The sequence below is a fragment of the Bison bison genome, unplaced genomic scaffold (genome assembly GCF_000754665.1).
Source record: "Bison bison bison isolate TAMUID 2011002044 unplaced genomic scaffold, Bison_UMD1.0 scf7180017864207, whole genome shotgun sequence".
NCBI classification, from domain to species: Eukaryota; Metazoa; Chordata; class Mammalia; order Artiodactyla; family Bovidae; genus Bison; species Bison bison.
Genome location: NW_011494779.1, coordinates 602,352 through 626,233, shown reverse-complemented (window position 1 = coordinate 626,233; position 23,882 = coordinate 602,352). Strand labels below are relative to the sequence as shown.

At 38.5% G+C, this 23,882-nt stretch overlaps 1 protein-coding gene across 6 annotated transcripts in view; it reads right to left on the bottom strand.

Annotated features, from left to right (window-relative positions):
- Nucleotides 1–23,882, bottom strand: part of PLCH1 (phospholipase C, eta 1) — a 253,204-nt gene that overhangs the window by 87,520 nt on the left and 141,802 nt on the right. For all 6 annotated transcript variants that reach the window (XM_010844736.1, XM_010844734.1, XM_010844735.1 and 3 more), the window contains 4 exons: nt 23,075–23,221; nt 20,866–21,109; nt 12,009–12,138; nt 7,772–7,942 (listed from right to left, as the gene is read on the bottom strand). In XM_010844736.1, coding sequence (XP_010843038.1) covers nt 7,772–7,942; nt 12,009–12,138; nt 20,866–21,109; nt 23,075–23,221 — 692 coding nt within the window. The remainder of the gene's footprint in view (nt 1–7,771; nt 7,943–12,008; nt 12,139–20,865; nt 21,110–23,074; nt 23,222–23,882) is intronic.

Sequence of the window (23,882 nt, the reverse complement as noted above, 5' to 3'; positions counted from 1 at the left end):
CTGTGCGACCCCAGAGATGGCAGTCCACCAGGGTCCCCCGTCCCTGGGATTCCCCAGGCAAGAACACTGGAGTGGGTTGCCATTTCCTTCTCCAGTGCATGAAAGTGAAAAGCGAAAGTGGAGTCGCTCAGTTGTGTCCGACTCTTAGAGACCCCATGGACTGCAGCCTACCAGGCTCCTCCATCCATGGGACTTTCCAGGCAAGAGTACTGGAGTGGGGCGCCATCGCATTTTAACCTTAGCATTGCACAATTTCATTGTGATTTGTCTCTACGTGGATCTTTCTATATTCACTGTGCTTGGCACTCAGTGGATGCCAACAGTTTAGACACCCCTACCTTTTGGTGCTAATAATCTTTTGTTACTTGTTTGATAAATATTCTCCCTTCTATCACATCTTTTTCTGTAACTCCTATCATTCAGATAGCTGATCTTCAGGATTAATCAAATAATTTTCTTCTCATTTATCTGTTTCTTTGCTGTTTGTTCTCCTTTTTGGGGAAATTTTCTCAACTTTATCTAAGATAACTAACAAATGTAGCTCCCTGCTCTTCTCTTCCTCTGAGTCTTCTTTTCTCATAGCACCTTGCTCTTTCTTCATGGCTGCAACTTTTTTAATTACTCTGATGTATTAATGTCAGTTTCTAAAGTTTCCTTCCCCTGCATTGTCTCTTTCCTCTAAGTTTCTTGAGTTACTTGTTTGCCTTTGTCTCTTTCTTTATAGCAGAGGATTTCCTCAAACGTGTGGTAAGCCCTGGTTATTTAAAGCTCATTTTTTAAGTCAACTATTTAAAAACCTATTTAAAACTAAGGCAAGGAAAAATTGGTTGAAAGCTCTGTGTTCTGGAGCAGAGCTTAGTGACTCGTAAACTTCACTGTAGAGTTCGCCAGTGGGACTCTTAGGAAATTTCTGATGTAAATATCTTTAGAGGGGTTTTCCCCCTTGAGTTTATTTCCTAGAGCTGGAGACACAGCGGGAGAATCCATTCCATTTCTCTCCCCTTGCTTCTGGTGCTGCTGGCAAACCCTGGCTTGAGGCTTCATAACTACAGTCTCTGCTTCCATCTTCACACATCCACCTTCTTTCCGTGTGTCTGTGTCTTCTTTTCTGTTGCTTATAAGGACACTCATCACTGGATTTAGAGTACACACGAAATTTAGGATAATTTCATCTCAACACCCTTTAGTACATCTGCAAAGACCCTACTTTCAAATAAGGTCACATTTACAGATACAGGGAGTTAGGACTTGGACGTATCTTTTCAAGCTACTATTTAACCTACCAAAGTTAGTAATATTCCTCTAAGGAAATTTTTCCAGTGTCCTACTTGGAAGAGTAGGGGCTATGGTTCTCACATTTCAGCTCATAAATATTCACTTAATCTTTGTACTTTATCCATTTCCAAAACTTAAGAGACTTAAAACAACCACCACTAACTTGTTCACAACTATGTAGGATGGTAAGTGGGACTGGGTCCAGCAACACAATTATTCTGTTTTCACCTGGGGGTTTCTAGGTAAAAGTAGGCAGCTAGTCACATGACTACAGTCATATAGTCCAAAATGGCTTCACCAACATGACTGTGGTTGCTGTTGGCTGAGCCTCTTTATGTGGTCTCTCCTCCTCGGAGAAAGTACCCAGCTTCCCCACATGATAGTCTCACAGCTGCAACAGGACACGAAGGGAACTGCCAAGACTCTGAAACCTACATTCCTTGTACATCAATTCTGCCACAATCCACTAGTCAATCCAAGTCACAAAGTCAGGCCAGGTTCAAGGGGCAGAAAAATAGACTCCACTTCTTGACAGGAGGAGAAGCAAAGTCATGTCATAAAGCAACATACATACAGGGACATGGGAACTACTGTTATTGTTGTGAAGTTGCTCAGTCATGTCTGACTCTTTGCAACCCCACAGACTGTAGCCTGCCAGGCTCCTCCATCCATGGGATTTCTCAGGCAAGAATACTGGAGTGGGTTGCCATTTCCTTCTCCAGAGGATCTTCCCGACCCAGGGATCGAACCTGGGTCTCCCGCTTTGTAGGCAGATGCTTTTACCATCTGAGCCACCAGGGAAGTCGGGAACTACTGTAGCCATCTTTAAAAACCGCCTGACACATCTCCTATGTTTCAGGGCCCTCGCTCAGGTGTGCCTGGCATGACTTAGTCCAGAGTCTTCTGGTCCACCCTCCTCCATTTTTTATTTTCAGTTTCATGCCAGGGTGTAGAAGGGACAGCTGCCCTGCTACCACAGGGAGGGGAGAGGATCTGGAGGCCTAGCAGCATCTGGATCAGACTTCCAACCAATGCTTGTGCTTTCAACCCCTGCTCCTCTCCTGTTTTCAGAGTATTGTGTGAATTTCATTCTTGAGCTTTCTTGGGTTCTTCCAGGCAAATGAACATGTTTTTTGGTTTCTTGCTCAGTGGGCTTGGGTTTCAGTGCTCTGGGGTCTCCTTTAGATTAGACAAGTTTCAAGATATTGCTGTTTCTGTATCCTCTCCTATTCTCTTTGTCCTTGTGGTTTTACAGGGAGCAGGGGTCTTTTTACTATATTTTTTGGCAATTTCAGGAGGGAGCAGAGAAACATCTCTAGATGAACGGTCGTTCAGTTTCCAACTGAAAAAAACAACTGCGGTAACTGTTTATCTCCCCAAAATGGCTACTCTAACTCATCCTAAAATTAAGGTACAAATTTCAAAGCATTTAAACACAAAGCTATTTCATAGAAAATGTCTTTTGGGAACTGTATTCAAGAGAAAAAATATTACAAGACACAATTACTCTGAACAGTCTCTCAACTGCTTTAATTGTGAGTGATTAAGAAAAATGAAATAGATTTGGGAAAGGCTCTTAATGGAATGCTTTTTATGATGAAGAGAATGCTTTAAAAATAAAAGATAAAGGAATACTAACACCAGAAAGGGATAGTTCTATCAGAGAAGAATTTATAATTATTTCCCACAAGAGATGTGATATTAGAATGACCATGACTCTCACCAAACCAGTCTGGATTCAGTAAAGGGTAATGAAAGGAAAGGGCAAAAATGACACTTATATAATTGAGTCAGAAAAATCAAGGGTATATTTCAACAGAAAAAACAAAAAAGCAAAATGAGCAACTGTTAGAACCACCACAAAGGGATAATATATAGGTCTGTGTCATATAAAGTTCAACAAGAAGAGGACCTTCTAGCATGGGATCACATAAGTTCTGAAAATTCCCCTGGAATTAACCAACCACATGCATATTTCAGATAAAAAGCCATACATAAATAGAAATCTGCTTTTGACTCATCTATGGCACTGCCTTTGCTCTTGGTTAACAGCTAGAAGCATTTGCAAACTATAAAGATGCTTCAATATTCCTGCCTTCTCTTCCTCACTCTTCAATACATAAGAAACAAAAGGATTAAAAAAAAGGTAGAGGCTTGCTAAGAAAGGCTGTCGAGGAGGGTGGAGGGAATGAAATAAGATTCTTACTCCTAAACCAAAACTCTGAAAAGAATCAAACACAAAATACATTCAGCCCAAGGGAAGGAATGGAGATGCAGATGTGGAGCGTGGACTTGTGGACACAGTGCGGCGGGGAGAGAGTGGGATGAATGAAGAGGGCAGCATCAATTATACACGATCAGGTATAAGATGGATGGCTGGTCCCTTTCTTCTCTGCTAGAACTATCCCTTTCTGGGAGGTTGCTGAGTAGCACAGGGAGAGCCCATTCTGCTGCTCTGTGATGACGTGGAGGGATGGGATGGGGGTAGTGGGGGAGTCTAGGGAGGGAGGGGATGTATTTATAATTGTGGCTGATCTGCACTGTTGTATAGCAGAAACCAACACAACACTGTAGAACTTAAAAAAATATATATGCATATATATATATTTAAATTAAAAAAAAATAGAAAAACTGGAAAAGGGTCTCAACCAACTCTTGTACTCTAGAACCACAGACTAATGGATGTGTGTGATATTGATCTGTGGATGCAAGGAAGTGACGGAAGGGAAAATCCAGCCAACTGGCTTCTTCCCTAACTGGCACTTCTTCATGGATATAAAAGGCAGTGAGAATTTCTCTGAGCATATTGTATTTTAAGGATGAAAGTCCTAATCAAACTGCAATTGGACTTGTCAAAGTCATCAATTCAATTTTCAAAGTGCTTAAGTGAAATAAAAATGTCTGGCCTACAGGCCAATATTTGAATTCCCATAATCCTGGACAGCATATGTGGCCAGCAGTGATATTTCATTTCACAACTGAGTAAATCTGTAAAATTTGAATACACTGGTGTCTACACCAATCTGATGCCATCAGAAATGAATGAATTACTGCCATATGGATCGTCAAATTGCCTCAGATTTTTTACACTGTGAAAATCCCATTTCGAAACTCAAAACCCTACAAAACTCTTGACTAATGACTCTCCTGCTGCACACTTAGATTATGTCCAATTTTTCTCTCTGCTAAAAAATGCTGAAATGCACAACTTGATAACTTTTTTCTATGCACAACTATTTCCTTAGGATGAATTATTAGAAGTAAAATGGATTGGTCAAAGTTTTATATATTATGTAAAAATTGATAAATAATAAAACTACCCTATAAAAAGATTGTATCATTTCCCAACTTCACCAGAAATATACATATACCATGTTTCATACTATATTTTAACCTTTATTAATTTGATGGTTGAAAAATGGTCTCTTTGTTTTACTTCACATTTTTTAATTACTAGTGAAGGATGAACATTTTTAATGTTATTGACATTGTACAATTTTTTATGTTTTGTACATTTTTCTACCAAGTATTCATTTCTCCCCCCAATAGTCTGTACAGCACTTTCTACACTAGGGAAATTCACTATTTCTCTCTTTTGTATATTGTATTTTCCTAGTTTGAACCTGACATTCATTTTATCATGTTTGATATATTGGACCACACATAAAAGTTTCAGAACACTAATATTTTCCTTATGGTTTATGCCTCTTGATACACGATAATTTTTTTTAATTTATTTTGTGTTAAATCCACATGTAGCTTCAAGCTAGTTTAGAAAATTAAACTGGAAATGGGTAATCACCTGCCAGGAGCAGAAGTCACAGAACAGTGGCTTCTATTTTGCCCAACTAAAATTTACTGGTTGAATGTCAATATAACAAAAGGAGGCAAAAAATACGTGCCCCTTAGCAAGTGACATCCACTACTGCTATTCAGCTAGATTGGGTAAATTCCGCTAGCACAAATTAATTTGAAGTCAATATCTTTAAATGTTTTAATTTTTCACACTACTGTGCTTCCAAATATCTCTGTCAAAGGGCTTTCACATTCATCATCGCTATCAATCTTCAATCTGACACTGTGAGATAAGGAAGGTAGGTATTAACTCCCGTTTTTACAGATTAGGAAACCAAGGCTCAGAAACAATATTGATTGGCCTGCGTAAGATCCTCCAACCAGCTTACTGAAACTAACACAACATTTTAAAGTAATTATCCTCGAAGTTTAAAAAAAAAAACAACTTGCCAGGTGTGAAATACAGACTTTCTAGACTCCTGGTCTAATGGTCTTTCTACTATACTAGGAAGAGTTCTTCTGATGAGAAAGCGAGAGTAGTTATAATTGCAAGAAACAGGGTAATAGAGATTTAGAAAGGCATATTCTCTTGGAGGGGTGGGGATTCTTCTATTACTCCATTCCCATTTTCTACTTGTCTTAGAGCTAACTTTGTTAATGGAGAAGCTCAGCCTTTGCCAAATTATCAAACTAATTTAATAACTGATTGGGATAAAACATTTTGCTAATACTATCTGGCTTACTCCTTAGGAAAGCAACAATGAAATTTATAAATCTGTTATGCCTTAAATGTATGTGATGGTGGTAATGGAACAAAGTAAAATATTACCAGGTCTAGTTTCTTTTTTCTGACATCACCGAATCTCTGATTCTCTGACACCAACTGTGTTCCAATGATGCAATTCAGTTCTGACACTGACCACCTGGAGTTAGCATTAGACTTCACAAGACTCAGGCCCACAGGCTGCCCCTATTTCAGATGCCAGCCACAAATGAGTTGCTTAGACTACCCCAGCTCTACCTGACCTATTAACAGATTTGGGAGTTCTGTCAAGGAATAATCAGAACTGGAAGTGGGTTAAAACTAAAAACAGATTTTAATCAGTTAACTACTACAAAAGGGGAAAAGAGAACTCAGTATAGAACTGATTCAACTTTGAATACAAGTAGGTATTTACAGCCAAAAGAGCAAGGTAGGGATCAATGGAAGAAACACCAGGCAGAAGTGAGGATTTTGGCTAACCCAACCTAATAGGATTCTTCCTGAAACGCAGGCCAAGGTGATCAAATATCACCCAGGGAATAGTGGTAGATGAGGAATTTTATCAGACATCGAAGGTGAGTAGATGTCAAGGATAGAAATTCTGGTTAAACCAACTTAGAATTATTGCTACAACTGGATTCTTAAGGGCAAGGCCAAGGGATGGAACCCAGTAGAAAAAGTGGCTCCAAAGAGCCTGCCTAGAGTTTGTTTAGCTAAGGAGAAAGTCTTTGTCGGTTTCTGTGACTCAGTTTCTAAGATTTATGAGAATGACTTACAGAACTCAGAAAGGTGTTTTAGCTACTGTTACCAGTTTATTATAAAGTATACAACTCAGGAACAGCCATATGGAAGAGATGCATAAGGGCAAGGTGTGAGGGCAGATATTTACCAGTGAAGTACTATTTTGCTAGTTAAGAATTATGTCAAAGGGCAGATGAATGGATAAAGAATTTGTGGTACATATATACAATGGAATATTACTCGGCCATAAAACAGAATAAATTCGACTCAGTTCTAGGTGAATGAATCTAGAACCTATTATTCAGAGTGAAGGGAATCAGAGAAAAACAAATATTGTGTATTAAAGCATATATATCTAGAATCTAGAAAAAATGGTACTGAAGAACCTATTTGCAAGGGCAAGAATAGAGGTGGGGACATAAAGAATAGACCTGTGGGCCCAGAGGGGAAAGGAGAGGGGGGGATGAATTAAAAGAGTAGCACTGAAACATGTACGTTACCATATGTAAAACAGTTAGCTAATGGGAAGTTGCTATATAACACAGGGAGCTCAGCTGGTGTTCTGTGACAACCTAGATGGGCTGGGGGTGGGAGGGAGGTTCAAAAGGGAGGAGACATATGTATACTTATCGCTGACTCACACTGTTGTATGGCAGAAACCAAGACAACAATGTAAAGCAATTATCTTCCAACTATAAAAAAAAGAAAAGAATGATGTCATAGGAGACTTCCCTGGTGGTCCAGTCAGAATCCATGCTCCCAATACAGGGAGCCCAGGTTTGATCCCCAATCAGGGAACTAGATCCCACATGCTGCAACTAAGTCCTAGTACAGCCAAATAAGTAATTTTTAAAAAGAATTATATCATAGTTAATAAATATCTAGCTATATTACTAACATAAAGAAAATCTTACTATAGTACCTAAAAGGAAACACATGAGACAGCAGTCACCACTTTGTGGAAAAATATGCATATTTAAGGTTAAAAATTATGTATGTGTTCAATTTACTAATTCAATTTCTCTAAAGCTGCTGGGAACACATTTTTAAAACCTCATAGATAAGATGTTTTTGCAATTGTGATATTTACCCTTCTAACTTAAATTTAAAATATACCTACACCCAGCCCTAAGAGAAACCCATGTATCTTTCACAAGTATTTTTAAGTAAACATTCAGTTCAACAGTCTAATGATACCTTTTGTTCCACCTTCAAAAACTGAGCCAGTTCTTCCACAGTTAGATGATCTTTCTTGTCACTGTAGCTCAAAAGCAACAGATAAAGGTCTCGTCTCAAAGACATCATTTTGTAAAACACACAGAATTCTTCAAAAGTCAGAGTTCCCTGATTCTCATCTGTATCAGCTTCCTGAAAGGGGCATAGAAAAAAATAAAGCAGTAAGAGTTTGAAATAGGAAATTCAGCAGTGGGAAATAATATTTACAATAAAAAGCTAATGCCCATTTTGCAAATGGTAAACATGTTCTTTTCAAGAACACATGGATCAATTTAAAAATTGACTATACATTAGGCCACAATAATGTTTCAAATTATAAAGAATCAACTTTATAAAAACTAATTTCTCTGACCACAGTAAATTTATAAAGCAACAAAGAAAGCTTAAAAAACCTGGCCTGGAAACAACCATTTCTAAATAGGAAATTAAACAGAAGGAAACACATGCACCATGTATTAAGACTTGTGTGATGACATTAAGGCAGTAGTTAGAGGGGAACTTGAAGTTTTCAACTTATTAGAAAGCAAGGCAAATTAAAATCAGATGAGCTAACAGTTCAACTCCAAAAGCTATTAAAAAGTTAAGCTAAGGAAAATAGAAGGAAATAAATTATAAACAAAAGAAGAAAGCTAAACAATAGAAAACGAGAAGATATAACATCAAAGGTGAGCAATTAAGCCAAAAGCTGGTCTTTTGACAAAACTAATAAAAGAAACCTTGGAGAAGGCTAATCATAAGCAAAAGAGAAAATACATTCAATATATGACAAAAATACTAGTCTCTTATCAGCTTCTAAACTGTGATTCAATCAAATGTAACTTTTACCTATAAAAGAATCTCTTAATTCCACGTAGATAGCTTATTGCTCTTATAGCCAGCAGCATCATTGGTACCTCCCTGCCTGAAAAATCCATTTGCACTTATCTCTAGTTGAAATTATTTGCTCCTAGTAATTATTGAACAAGTATCTTTTACCACGTACCTGCCGTCTGACTGGCTGAATTTGTCATAAAACCATAAAACTGCTGAGAATATATAATGAGTAACCAATCCATTTATATGTTCTCTATTCTAAGTGAACACAGTTGTAAAACCAAACAAAAACTGAAAGGGGATGAATGACATTTTGAAATACATAGATTTTGTGACATATAGTCAGCTGGTATGTGGTTTTAAACATAGCTTTGAAAGTCAAAGTGTGTATAAAAATATATCTTTTTAAACTCTGCTAACTTTGCGTCAACTATGAACAAACACTTAGACCGATATTTACATCACACAGAGTTTCTTTTTGAGGCTGATTGCTGTTTCCTTCTGTCATTTTAAAAGCAGTGATAGAGTGATCTACAGAATACTAACAATTTTGGTGTTTAAGGCTCTTGGCTGTAGTCTTTGCATCCTAAGAAAGTATGTCTAATGTTCATATTTCTGCTGTAGCTTTTTTCAAAATATATAACCCTGTATAGAGAGATGATACATTTTTCAAGATTTCTTTGGAAATACCTAAACCATTAAGAACAGTACCACTCTGAGGTTTTAAGCAACAGCCTCAAAGACTTCAAAAGAAGCTATCCATACCCTAACAGATTACTTTTTAAAACTCAGTTGAATCTTGCACTGCAACAAGAAGACAAAGAAAATTCCAGGAAGCATTTAATGTCTTTACCAGTAATTCAGTTTAAAAAAAAAAGAAAGAAAGAAGAGAATATGCTCATTAAAACAATGCTAAAAAAAAAAAAAAAACAAAGCTAAGGTCCTTGTTCCCATTACTACATCCTGAGCTACATGCAAAATCTATGGTAGAAATAATCTATGTTTACACTAGAAGCCCAGCTACTTCTCTAGTCACTCCTTGCTTGAGAAGTCTTTCAATCTTTAAATTCAAAGTCACAAAAAGAGATCTTAATGCTTTCTTAAGACATCTCCAAAGTAGAAGGGAACCTTCCTACATCGTAGGTGGGAACGTAAATTGGTGCAGCTGCTATGGAGAGCAGTATCGAGGTTCCTTACAAAATTAAAAATTGAGCTACCATATGACCTTGCAATCCCACTCCTGGGCATATATCCAGAGAAAAACATGATCCAAAAGGATACATGTACCCCAACATTCATTGCAACACTGTTTAAAATAGCTAAGACATAGAAGCAACCTGAATAAAGGACTGAACAGGACTATCAAGCCCATCAACTAAAGTCCATCAATAGGACTGAATAAAGAAGATGTGGTACATATATACAATGGAATATTACTCAGCCATTAAAAAGAATGAAATAATGCCATTTGCAGTAGCATGGATGGATCTAGAGAGTGTCATACTAAATGAAGTCAGACAGAGAAGGAAAAATATCATATGATGTCCCTTATATGTGGAATCTAAAAAGAAATGATACAAATGAACTTACAAAACAAAGAGAATCATAGATTTAGAAAATGAACTTATGGTTGCTAGGGGGAAGGGATAGTTAGGGACTTTGGGAAAGTCATGTACACACCACTATATTTGAAATGGATAACAAGCAAGAACCTACTGCATAGCACATGGAACTCTGGTCAATATTATATGCCAGCTTGGATGGGAGGAGGGTTTGGGGGAAAGTGGATACATGTATATGTATGGCTGAGTCCCTTCACTGATCACCTGAAACTACCACAATATTGTTAATTGGCTATACCCCAATACAAAAAATAAGAATTTTAAAGTTTTTTGGGAAAAAAACTTCTCTGAAGTATTAATTTTGAACTCACAAGACTTTTAACATAAACATGTCATGGTTTATCCTCAAAATACTTGTGCATTAGAGACAAAAGGTCTGAAGAGGGTTAAAAATCCAGAAGTAAAAATAAGTCAAAATTAAATGTTACTTCTCTTCCAAAAAGTACTCCCAGATCATTATTTTTGTAGGTATAGACTTGGCCCCCCTCTATAACTGTGCCCTCTCTGATTTAATCAGGGCTCTCTCTCCAGTATGATGAACATCTACGAAAAGGAACAGATGGGAGATGGGCTCACAACAGAACAAAAGTTAGATGTCACAGGGAGTGCCAGGAACATGGCAAACCTTTCCATGTGGTTTACAGACAGTTCACTCTGTGACAACTCAGTTCACCTCCAAAATCCCTCTCTCCATCTCTAGTTCCTTTCATAGTGTGTCTCATTCCTTCCTCTTCTTTTCTTCCTCTTCAGTGCAATGGGACCAAGTTCCCACAGTGCAAACTATCTCCAGCTTCCGAGGACAGAACCACAAGATGTGTAACTGTAAGAGGTCACAGATCAAAGCCAGCCTCCATCTTCCATTCACCGTTGCAACTCACCCCTCATGTCGCTTCCGACCTTACCACCTCTGATAACAGGAGGTCAGAAAACAAAGGGAGCAAAATGCATTAACCATAAAATATAACACTCTTACTTAATTTTACACATAAAAAATATGAACTACCTACTCACTTAGCAAATTACTACAACACATGAATTACATGTATGACTTATCTTCAAATAAAAGCCTTTCCAAAATTAATGTTCTAGGAATTACTAATAATTGAACACTGTCTTTGCGCCAATCTTAATAGAACTCACTTCAGCATCTTAGATGGAAGGCTGAGTACAATCTGAGCGGGGGACACAGGATAAATTTGGGTCCAAGAATTTTCCTCCAGGACTTTCAAACAGGGAAAGAACATCTCATCTAATACCAAGAAGGAGTGGCGTGAACTTCTGGAGAGCTCCCTAAATGGCAGGAGTGATACAGCACTTCTAAATCTTAGGGATTCTAAAATCCTCAACTCCTCTGAAACAAAATAGAGGGCTCTTGAGGAGTTCCACAAGTGCTATTTTTTCACACTACTTAGTCTTTATTCTGATCCTCATTACAGACCATGAGGTTGAAAGATGAGATCTTATCCTCTCCAAGGGACTTCATCCTATTTACCCCATTATTTAACTGTCAAGTAAAGTGCTTATAATCACTCTGAAAATGGCAACAACAACACATTTTAGGAAGTGAAATTGTGGATGCATGTTAAGTTTGGAAAGTTTTCTCTGATGAAATAAAATGCCTCTGCCTTCAAAGAAAAACAAAACGATATACAGCAGGTAATATTAGCTTCCACCAAGACAAAATAGCCTTTTGAAATATCTCAGTATACCATTGCCCTCCAAAGTGTATTTTACGTAAGGTCAATCCCGTTGTGAAAACATACCTGAAACATTTGTCTGACTTTTCTTCGGGGCAGATTGACATTTAGTTTGTGCATCAGTTGGTGTATCTCTTCAATGTTCAATAAGCCATCGCCATTCTTATCAGCTTCCTCAAAGGTCTGCTTCACCCACTTGCAGAAAGGTCAAGGAAACACTTGCCACTTACACGGTCATCAAAATAAAAACTACTTTCACAGAATATGCACAAGAAGGTTGATCATTAACACCGAACTTGAGAAGAAATTCTTTTGAGGAGACCCCACAATCCACAGGCTCTTAGTGAGTTACTAATAGTGACAATAACACTGAGAATGGTGAGAGGAGGACACACGGAGGTCATTCCCTTCACTGGGAAATGAGGGTCAAATCATATCACCTGGGAAGCTTATATATTGGGTTGGCCAGAAAAGTTTGGTCAGGTTTTTCTGTAGCATCTTATGGAAAAATCCAAATGAACTTTTTGGTCAACCCTATATCTCTAAGGAGAAGCCCCAGCAAGATGGAAGGAGGGGCAAAATCCCAGTTAGAATCAAACCCCATACCCACCAGAGATGCTTAGAGGGCTCAAACAAACCTTGGGCACACCAGGACCCAGAGAACACACAGAGACTGAGACAGAATTGTGTCTGAGTATATCCTGGAGAGGTACGGGTCAGCAGTGGACTGCTGCAGGGGCAGGGGCTCTGGGTGCAGTAGACCTGGGTATGGCATACGCCCTCTTGGAGGAGGTCGCCATCAACCCCACCATAGCGCAACCAGAACTTACACGGGACTGGGGAAACAGACTCTTGGAGGGCACAAACAAAACCTTGTGTGCACCAGGACCCAGGAGAAAGGAGCAGTGACCCCACAAAAGACTGACCCAGACTTGCCCGTGAGTATCTAGGAGTCTCCAGTGGAGGAATGGGTCAGCGGTGGCCTGCTGCAGGGCTGAGGGCACTGAATGCAGCAGTGCCTGCATGGTACCTTTTGGAGATCACCATTATCTTCATTACCTCCACCACAGTTTGGCCTCAGGTCAAATTACAGGGAGGGAATTTAATTGGATTAAAGATTTACTGAGCAGGGGGTGCAGGTTTGATGCCTGGTCAGGGAGCTGGGCGGAGAAGGCAATGGCAACCCACTCCAGTACTCTTGCCTGGGAAATCCCATGGACGGAGGAGCCTGGTAGGCTGCAGCCCATGGGGTCGCGAAGAGTCAGACACGACTGAGCAACTTCACTTTCACTTTTCACTTTCATTCACTGGAGAAGGAAATGGCAACCCACTCCATTGTTCTTGCCTGGAGAATCCCAGGGATGGGGGAGCCCGGTGGGCTGCTGTCTATGAGGTCGCACAGGGTCGGACACAACTGACGTGACTTAGCAGCAGCAGCAGCAGGGAGCTGGGATCCCACATGCCTTGTGGCCGAAAAAACAGAACATAAGCAACAGAAGAAATATTTTAACAACTTTAATAAAGACTTTAAAAATGGTCCACTATGGTTTTTCCAGTAGTCATGTATGGATGTGAGAGTTGGACTATAAAGAAAGCTGAGCACCAAAGAATGGATGCTTTTCAACTGTGGTGCTGGGGAAGACACTTGAAGTCCCTTGGACTGCAAGGAGATCCAACCAGTCCATCCTAAAGGAGATCAGTCCTGAATATTCATTGGAAGGACTGATGCTGAAGCTCCCATACTTTGACCACCTTATGTGAAGAACTGACTCACTGGAAAAGACCCTGACACTGGGAAAGACTGATGGCAAAAGGAGAAAGGGGTGACAAAGGATATGATGATTGGATGGCATCACTGACTCAATGGACATGAGTTTGAGCAAACTCAGGGAGATAGTGAAGGACAGGGAAGCCTGATATGCTGCAGTTTATGGATGCAAATAGTCAGACATGAATTAGCTATTGAACGACAACAACATAAAGAAAAAAGATCTACGTCAAAAAATCTTTTTTAAAAAAAGAAGAAAGAAAAGAAAACCAAAATCAGCTTTAAAATTCAAAGAATAAAGAAGAGGAAAAGAATGAAGGTGGGAGTAGGTCAAAGGAAGAGGTCAATGAAAAATATTCATCAAGCAGGTGACCTCAGACAGAGAGATTTTCATTTAAGTCAAAATATTAACTGACCTCTTAGTAGTAACTCAGAACATTTATATTTTTAGGTAATTCAAATTATGATTATAGGAGATTATACCTTAGAAAGAAAATAAAATATGATAGTCTTATTTCTCCTAAAGTTAATCAGAAGTGATTTTTCAACTGTAAATATCTGTTTCACATCTTGTTCCCTTTATAACATTTGAGAATAACCAGGCTGGTTCTTTCAAATTCAATTATTTCTCATAGAGTTCAGGTAGGACCTCATTATATATGATACCTGGAAGTTAAAGGGTGACACAGGACCCAGGGGGAAAAATAACTGAAGAATCAAGAGTAAAACATTTGGACCAATTACTAGTTAGAACCTGAATCTTGTTGTTTCTGTTTTCTGGGCCTACAGTGCCCATTACATGAGCTTTATTTCTTTTGACCATGAACACTGCTCTGTGCCCCATAAAATATTTGGTCAGAATTCAAAGAAATGATTAAATTAGTTCAAGGACAGCAGTATTTTCATCCTTTGATGCTAAACTTCTTTACCAAAGCACCTTAAAGACTTCTCCAGGGAAGAAGCAGGGATAAACAAACCCTAAGCATGAATATTCTGCAGAAACAAACAGGCTTTGGATGAGCCTGTGTCTGCAAGGCCTTCAGTGTCAACACATGAGCTGGCCTGGACTGTTGGTTTAAGGGATCTAGGGTTGGTAAGACAGAAACAGAAGTAGACTCAGACAAGTAATATACACTAGTTCTGACTTCATTCTGACCTGGCCTACGACAGTGGGTCACTTATATTACCTCTTGGGGTTTCCATTTCTTCGTCTATAATGTCAGCGAGCACAACTAGATGACCTTGAAGCCCCTTCCAACTCTAAGATTCTATTAAAGAAACACCATTCTCTCAGTAACGGTACCCATGGTATAATATAAGATATAACTGCAGGTAAAAGTATTCTGATACCCCAAAGTTGTTCTTCAAAATTAACACATGAGTGCCCAAGAAAGCCCTGAATTAATGATTCCTAGCTAATACACGATAAATTTAAGAAAAGAAATAGCAATTTTACAAAGAAAAACTAGGAGAGTAAAAACTGAATGAAAAGTTCTGGCCTAGTATTTTTTAATGAAAAAACTTTAGGAGAATGTAAAGCATTGAACAGTATTATTTAGTTCAGGGGTAGGCAAACAGGGCCCTGAAGAGGGCCTCATAGTATATGTTTTAGGTTTTACAGGCTATTTGGTCTCAGTAGCAAACACCCAACTCTGCTACCACAGGCAATACATAAATGAACTGGCATGGTTGTGTTTCAATAAAATTTAAGGATGTTGAACTCTGAATTTCATAAAACTTCATGTGTCAAAAAATTTTATTCTCCTTTTGATTTTTTTTTTTCAGCCATAGAAAACCCATTCTTAGCTCAGGAGGCCATGTAACTGGAAGGGAGGGCCAGATTTGCCCGACAAGCAAAACTCCAAATTTATAGGGAAGGTGTAAGGCTTCAGTTGACAACATCCATAAAGGACTGCCTGGAGTCTTCTAGAGGTAATAATTTCCCTAGTGGCGTCAAGAGGTAAGGTGGAGGAATCACAGAGGAGAATGATGTGATGGAGGATATGAAGGAGGAACATGGTGAGGCTAAGTACCTAGGCATCATCATCTTTGTATGCTGTGGACACTGCATTTTTATCTGACCAGGAAAAGCAAAAAGTCTGCCAATCCTTATCCCTCTCTAGCAATAACAGCAGCAGCTACTATTTATAAAATGCTTACTAGGAGCCAGAGAACATTCAAAGTACTTTGTGTATAACCAACTCATTTGATGGTCACACAGTGAGACAGGGGGGGCACCATCATCAACGTGTTCAAGACTCTGAAGCAAAAGAGTTTAAGTAACTCCCCTAGTTACACAGTACATGGCAGCCTTGGAGCTGGACCCCAGACAGGGCAGCACCAGTCTCAGTCGTTAACCACAACACTGTGTTGCTGCTGATAGACAGAGGTACCACATCTACCTCCATTCAACATGGCCATACTGTAGAAATCACCTGAATTTCACTTTACACTGGATGCATTTTATTCATGCAATCATTTAAGACTCATTATTCTCATTATTCATTCACAGTTGAAATTTTCAGGTCTAATTGAAATGTAATAATAATGAACATCTCAGCTCTGTTCTCCCCAATTAATATAATTAAATGTACATCTAATCAGGGATGTCATTCTGATAGTAAGACATTATCTAAACCCTGATAGTAAGACATTATCTAAACCCCTATCAAATTCTGACAAATCTCTATGAGAATGGCTCCCTGACTCAACATAAATTTCCCTATTTGTGACACTAGCTTCCTCTTCATTATTCATTAACTTCCTGTTTCTTTTTCTTTCCTCACTGACATAAACAGCAACTATTCTATATTTCTTATAAAATGGTTCCTCTGTGTGATTCTAGAGCATGCTCACTTTCCAGATAGCATATTTTCAAAAGATACAATTCTTCAGCTGTCAATGAACTCAAATATGAAAACTTTCTACTGCTAGTAAACATGAACAAACAAATCAGATTCAAAAACCTACTCATCTAAAGTAGTATAAATTTAAACTAGAGTATTTTAACTTTAGAACATTAAATGTAATCCTCAAGATAACCACAAAGAAGACATCTATAGAATTTACATAAAAAGAAACAATGAAGGAATTTATTTTGCAATCAAAAAAGAAAAAAAAAAACACATAAAAAGAGGATGGTCTCTTATTAGTCAAGAAATAAGAGACCAAAAAAAGATATAAGGCATAAAGAAAACAAATAGCACAATAACATATTAATCCTTATCAATAATTATTTCCATGTAAATCAATTAAACTCCCCAAAAGACAGATGGGCAGGATAGATTAAAATTCCTGACTAAACTATATGCTGTCTACAAGAAACTCACTTGTGATCCAAAGACACAAACAGGTTGAAAATGAAAGGATGAGAAAAGATATTCGAAGCAAATCATAACCAAAAGAGAGCAGGGGTGGCTCTACTAACATCAAACAATAGACTTTAAATCAAAACAGGCTGTAAGAGACTGTCATTATGTATTAACAGAAGTCTCAATACAACAAGAAGATATAACAATTATAAACATGCATGTATCTAACGACAGACCATCAAAATATATAAAGCAAAAACGGAGAAAATTGAAGAGAGAAAGTTTTACAATAATACTTGGAGACTGCACTCACAATAATGGATAGAACAACCAGACAGAACTAAGGAAATGAATTTAAACAACACAATAAATCAACTAGCTCTAACAGACATATATAGACACTCTTCCCAACAGTATAGGATATACATTCTTCTCAAGGGCATATGGGACATTGTCAGGATAGATTACATTTTAGGCCACCAATGAAGTCTCAATAGATTTAAAACGATAGCAGAAAGAAGAAAATAAGAAAGACAAGAACAGATATGAAGTGGAAAAACAACTGAGGAAAAAAAATCAGTGAAATCAAAAGTATTTTTTTCAAAAAGATTACTAAAAATCAACAAACCTTTAGTTAGACAGACAAAGAGAAAAAAAAAAAGACTCGGTACTAAAATCAGAAATGAAAGTGGGGACATTACTACTGATTCTACAGAAACATAAAGGACTATAAGATACCACTGTAAACAATTGTACACCAAAAAATTGGATAAGCTAGATAAAATGGACAAATTCCTAGAAATATAAAAACTACCAAGACTAAATCACAAAGAAATGGAAAAATCTGAATAAATCTATAACTAGTAAGGAGATGGAATCAGTAGTCAAAAATCTCTCAACAAAGGAAATCTCTAGACTTGATGGTTTCTCTGGTTAATTCTACCACATATTTAAAGAACAACAAACACCAAACTGTCAAATTTTTCCCCAAAAATTAAAGTGGAGGAAATACTTTCTACCTCATTCTATGAGGACAGCATTACCCTGATACCAAAGGCAGAGAAAGACACTACAGGAAAACTACAGACCATTATCTCTTATTTACACTGGTGGAAAACACTCAACAAAATACAGTTGACCCTTGAACACCATGGGTGTGAACTGTGTGGTTTCACTTATATGTGGATTTTTTTCAATAAATAAGTACTACAGTACTACATGCACTGCAGCTGGTTGAATCCACGGATACAGAACCTCAATACAGAGGGCCAACTATAAAGTTATACTCAGATTTTCAGCTGCTCAAGAGGTCTGCACCCCAACTCCTACACTGTTCAAGGGTCAGCTATACTAGCAAATACAATTCACCAGCATATTAATAGGATTATACACCATGACCAAGTGGGATTTATTCCTGAATACAAGGATGATTCAACACATAAGATTGATCAATGTAATACACTGCATCAACATAATGAAGAGAAAAACCACAATCATCTCAGTTGATGCAGAAAAAGCATTAGACAAAATTCAATACACTTTCATGATGAAAACACTCAACAAAATAGGAATAGAAGAAAACTATCCAAACATAATAAAAGTTACATATGAAAAAAACATAGCAAATATTATACGCAATAGTTAGAGACTGAAAGCTTTTCCTGTAAAATTAGGAATGAGACAAGAATGCCTGCCTTCACCACTTCTGCTCAACAAAGTACTGGAAGTTCTAGCCAGGGCAACTAGTCAAGAAAAAGAAATAAAAGGCATCCAAATCAGAAGGGAAGAAGTAAAATTATGTGTTTACAGATGATACAATCTTACATGTAGAAAAGCTTAAAGACTTGCCGAAGAGTAAAGCAATACCTCCCTTCTTACTAATTTGTTTTGCTTTGAAAAAGTTACTTTCCATAAAAATGTTTATATGTAATAGTTTATTATAATTTTTAATGAGCTTTTTTAATTCTCCGATTTAATTTCTAATATGACAAATATCAGTAGATGGAGCCCACATAGAACTCTTTGGAGTCTTCAGGTTCTAAAAATACAAAAAGGGTCCTGAGATCAAAGTCCAATTATGTTAATTTCTCTTGTCAGAGTTGGTTTAGAAATGGGCCCACAATAGCATTTCTGGCCAATGATGAGAGGTAGTCTTCTGTGAAACTCCTGGGAAGTTCTTCTTTACTCCTAAAAAAAAAGGAGGGGGAGGTTTATGAGAAGAAACTTCGCTCCCTCTGGGCAGCGTTTCTCTGTTTGGAGCTGTTGCAGTTCTCTTTGACCAAAGCGTAGCCAGTTAATGAACCAAGCCAAAATGCTGAGAATGGCAGAACCTAGATCTCTTCTAATGACATTACTGACCCACTGAATTAACTCTACCTCAGGTCTCTTGTTCCTGAGAAAATGAATATTCTGTATTGTCTGAGGCACTGTTAGTATGGTTCTGTGGCTTGCACCAGAAAGCATTCATTATTTGGTTTTTTATCAAATGTAAAGGAGTTAAGAACCAAACCAACAAAAAAAAGCATACAAAGTTAATTGTTATGTTTATGTTTTGTTCACTTATGAATCCCAGTTGGATTTACCTGCATGCTGTGAATATTGATGAAAACATCATGGCTCATCGGCTTAGACCTTTGCACCGTCAACACCCTTTCATGGGTTGAATATTTCCACCCTGCTTCAACAGTACCCTGGGTGAGGATTATAGCTCAAGCAGCACAAATTTACCCCTACTTTGGAAAAAAATTAGGGTGCACATTCCAATGACAGCAGGAAAGTAGTACTAATTCCTACAGGCGGAGGGAGAAACATGTATTTTAAGACCATTCAAAATGTGAAGAAGGGAGCCAAAGCAGTCAATGAGTCTAATACCCTCACTTTACAGATAAGGAAACTGAGGCCAGAATGGCCATGCATGTCACATGTCCAGGTGATCCTAGCAGAAGAGGTGCCTGCAGACTAATCACATTAATCATTTATCCTGTCAATGCTGCAGGACCAAAGAATGGGTTTAATCAAGAATGAGAATCAGAATTTTAATCAAGAAACTCCAGTTTCTTGAACAATTTAGGCAGGGTAAATATAAGTAAAAAATAACTTCCCCTTAAGGATCAATCAGTTCAGATTCCAAACTGTAAATTAAGAAGAGAGAAAAACCAGGAAAGAACTTAACAACTGGTATATAATTGGAACTCAAAAAAGTGTTTTGTAAGTATGTATGTGCTCGGCTGCTCAGTCGTGACTGACTCTTTATGACTTCATGCACTGTATCCACCAGGCTTCTCTATCCATGGAATTTTCCAGGCAAGAATACTGGAGCGGGTGGCCATTTCCTTCTCCAGGGGATCTACCTGACCCAGGGATCAAACCTGCATCTCCTGTGTCTCCTGCCTTGGCAGGCAGATTTTTTACCACTGCACCGCCTAGGAAGTTGTGATAAAATTTATGAATTTGAAAAAGAAAAAAAAAGAGTTTGTTAAATTAGACGGACTCTATAACAAAGTGGGAGGAAACTCTAACTCAAATAAACATTTTGCTCGTTGCTTCGTCTCTCTTAGGAAACTTTACGATGCATTTGGAGACCTAGCAGATTATGAAGCTGAATCTAGTCTCCTCCAAAGAAGTTTGCTCCTGAGTTCACATAAGCTTAAGTTTCTACATGTTCTACACATTCGTTTACTTGGGGTGGGAGTGAGGAGTGGGCAGAAAGCTGCTAAGGGTAAAGAAAAAAGACAGCAAGGAAAGTGGGTTTAAGCCTCAAAATTATGGGGAAAAGTATAGTCTAACCCACATACAGACACACAGACACATACAGAGTGCAGAATTAAAGTTCTAGGGAGGATATTGGTCGTGGGTCCTCTGCCTTTTGGCAAGGGAATCTTCATCACTGATGCCAGCCATGAGGTACTTGAGGCCTGTAATCCAGGTGCGCGCCTCCTCGGGGTTGGAGGTGATGAGGTCCAGGGACTCCATGTGGTTGCCATGGTAGATGGTGAAGCAGCAGCTGGGATCAAAGTTCCCCTCAGCCTGTCTGTGGAATATTTCAGACTGCCGACCCTCGGTGACTTTGTAAATGGAGTCAATAAGTACTGTGAGGAAAGTGAGGAAAGTGCAGTTACCTGGCAGGTGAAGATATGTGTGCAGATTCAGAAAAGTAAAATCATCTTAAGATTTAAAAATAAAATTAATTGTCTGTGAATTGCCCAGACAATTGAAAAGTCCAAATGTGCAATACAAGCTTTATCATTTCCTGCTAGTAACCTTCTCCATGTACTACTCTACCCTCCTGGGCACTCAGACAATACCCTCCTAGGCACTGGGTCAGGAAGTGTTAAAATTTATGATAGGAAAACAGATAAGCCCAGCAGGGGGGAAGAAAAGGGGGATGTAAATATATCAAATGTATAGTTTATACATTTATGCAAGGAAAACATACAAAGACCTAGAGCCGACTCTGATATTTTACAATATGCATACGACAGCAGTTAAAAATTGAAGGGAAAAAAAATTGAAGGGAAAAAACATTTGATGGCAACCAAATAGCATAGCTAAATGTGATTTGGATTCATAGAGAGAAAGCTATAAAGGTGAAGACAGAGCGAGGCTTGAGAGGTGGAGGGGAAAACAGGCATAAAGATACAGAAACATTAGCCCCACTCCAGAGATGCTGGACTGAAAAGCTCAGGAAGTAGAGTAACAGGAGACAAAGCTGGAAAGGCAGGTAGAGGCTAGGTTATGAGAAGCTGGAGTGACAGTGCAGAGATGAGCATTATTTAGGTGGTGGAGCAACACTGCAGGCTTGGGTCAGGGGAACACTTGCAGAGAGGATTACTTTGGATTAAACACTACGTTCTGTTTGTTCACTTGCCTCTTTGGGGGCATGAATCAGAAAGTTGTAATCTTACTGACTGCCCATATACACCATCCATACCTCTGCTCTGCCTTAATGGCAAGTCCCAATTTTTCTTTCTTTCCACTCATGGGGAAATGAGCCTCTGACCATTGCGAGGCAAGTTCCAGTACGGCTAAGGCATTGGGGTGGCCCCACTCCGGACTCCTATAATGGCTTTAGGTGTGGGAACAAACCCACTTGTAACCAAGGAGACATGCATTCTGCTTGAGGGAAGGGCATGGAATGGGGCTCTCCCCTCTTGAAAAGGAAGCACTGGAAGAGAAGGTCCGTTTTCTGCATCTTCTTGAAGCCTATCAGTTGTGAAGCCATGTTACTGCTGCCTCAATTACAATGTCAGTGCAGAAGGGAGAGAGCCAAGAGCGCTCAGAGAGACAGAACTAGAGGCTCAACGTCCCACAGTTGGAGCCAGCCAGTCTCTGGGTTTCTTGTTAAGTGAGAATAAATTGTATATCACGTAAGCCTAATTTAGTGGAGGTCATCTGTGACATGAAGAGGAAAGCATCTTCACTGGTCAGGGCAGAAGAAACTAGCAAATGGAGCTTGGTTAGGAGATTTTGCATATGCCACCAGAAAGACAGAGACCCTGGATGAAGGAGGTCCATGTGAAAACAAGAGGAAGGAGCAGATGAAGAGAGATGCTCCAGGGGACTCAGCATGGACTAGAAACTGAGTTTAGGATTGGGAGAGAGGCTTTATGGAGGAGGCAGATCAAAGCTATTTTATTTGATATCATTAAAACAATTTTGTCAATCCATTCGTCAGTTAACTGTGCACAGAATATGTCAAAACAGTTTAATCCTATGAGATTTATGACTTCCTTCACTTTTTTAAAGAAAAATAAAAGGCCTCAAGCTATAAAACCTCATATCCCAACTAAATACAACATGTCTTCAATGTAGGATAAATATTACCTTCAACAGCACTAGTGGATAAGAAAACTTTTTATGGATTCAAAGTTCCTGATGAATTAACAAAAGCAAAAATGGTCATCACTTATTCTGTCTCTGCACATTCTCTAACCACTGACCCCCTAAAACTTGTAAAAATATGAAAGTTTTACCAAGCTAAAACTTCCACAGAGCCCATCCAATAGAAGCCATGTGTTACTGGGTCAAGTCAAGAATTCAAAAGCTAGTCTTACTTTTTGCCTTCTCACTCTTCCTAGAGGGTCTCCAGCGGAGGCGGGTCCGGTGTTCATCCAGGTAAAAGAGCCGGACGAGCCCCTTGGTCCCACGCTTCAGCTTGATCATCTGTGTCCCAGACTGCATTACGCTCATGCATCTTTCAACTGCAAACGAGATTGGAGCACAGTCAGTTCTCACACAGTGCAAGTGCCTCCTGCTGTTCAGAGACACTGCTGAATGAAACCTTTGATTCATATCCCAAAGCCTCCAAGAGCCAGAAGGCAAATTTAGAAGAGGTAACCTGAAAACAGAGTTGTTAAAGAATTGATTTATCAGGCTTAAGCCAGAAAAAAGCCTCACTGATAGAAATAAAAGTCTACTTCTAGATAAACAATGCATGACCATTGAACAGTGTATCTTTTTTTCTAACTGGCAACATGCTTTTGGTATAAAAACCAATAATAAATAATTTGATACTTGAATATACATTCATAAAGCAAGTTTCAGACTTTATGTTAAATCTTGTGAGCTTTTATACAGCCAACTATAAAATCATCTTATGTTAATGCTTCCAAATGCAATTAACAAAAACATGAATTGCAAAATGTTTCAACAATCATTGAAGTTGCATATGGGTTCGTATTATAATTTTGTATATACTTAAAAACAGCTAAGTAAACATTTTAAAATGTGGTCAGAAAAAAAAATCAAGTTTGTACAAATATAAAATATTTGTTAAGGAATTTGGCTGCCAGTATTTTCTAAGTAGAGAAGTAACTTGGTGATTGAACTCAGGTAAAATCCAACTCACTTATCATCCAAGTT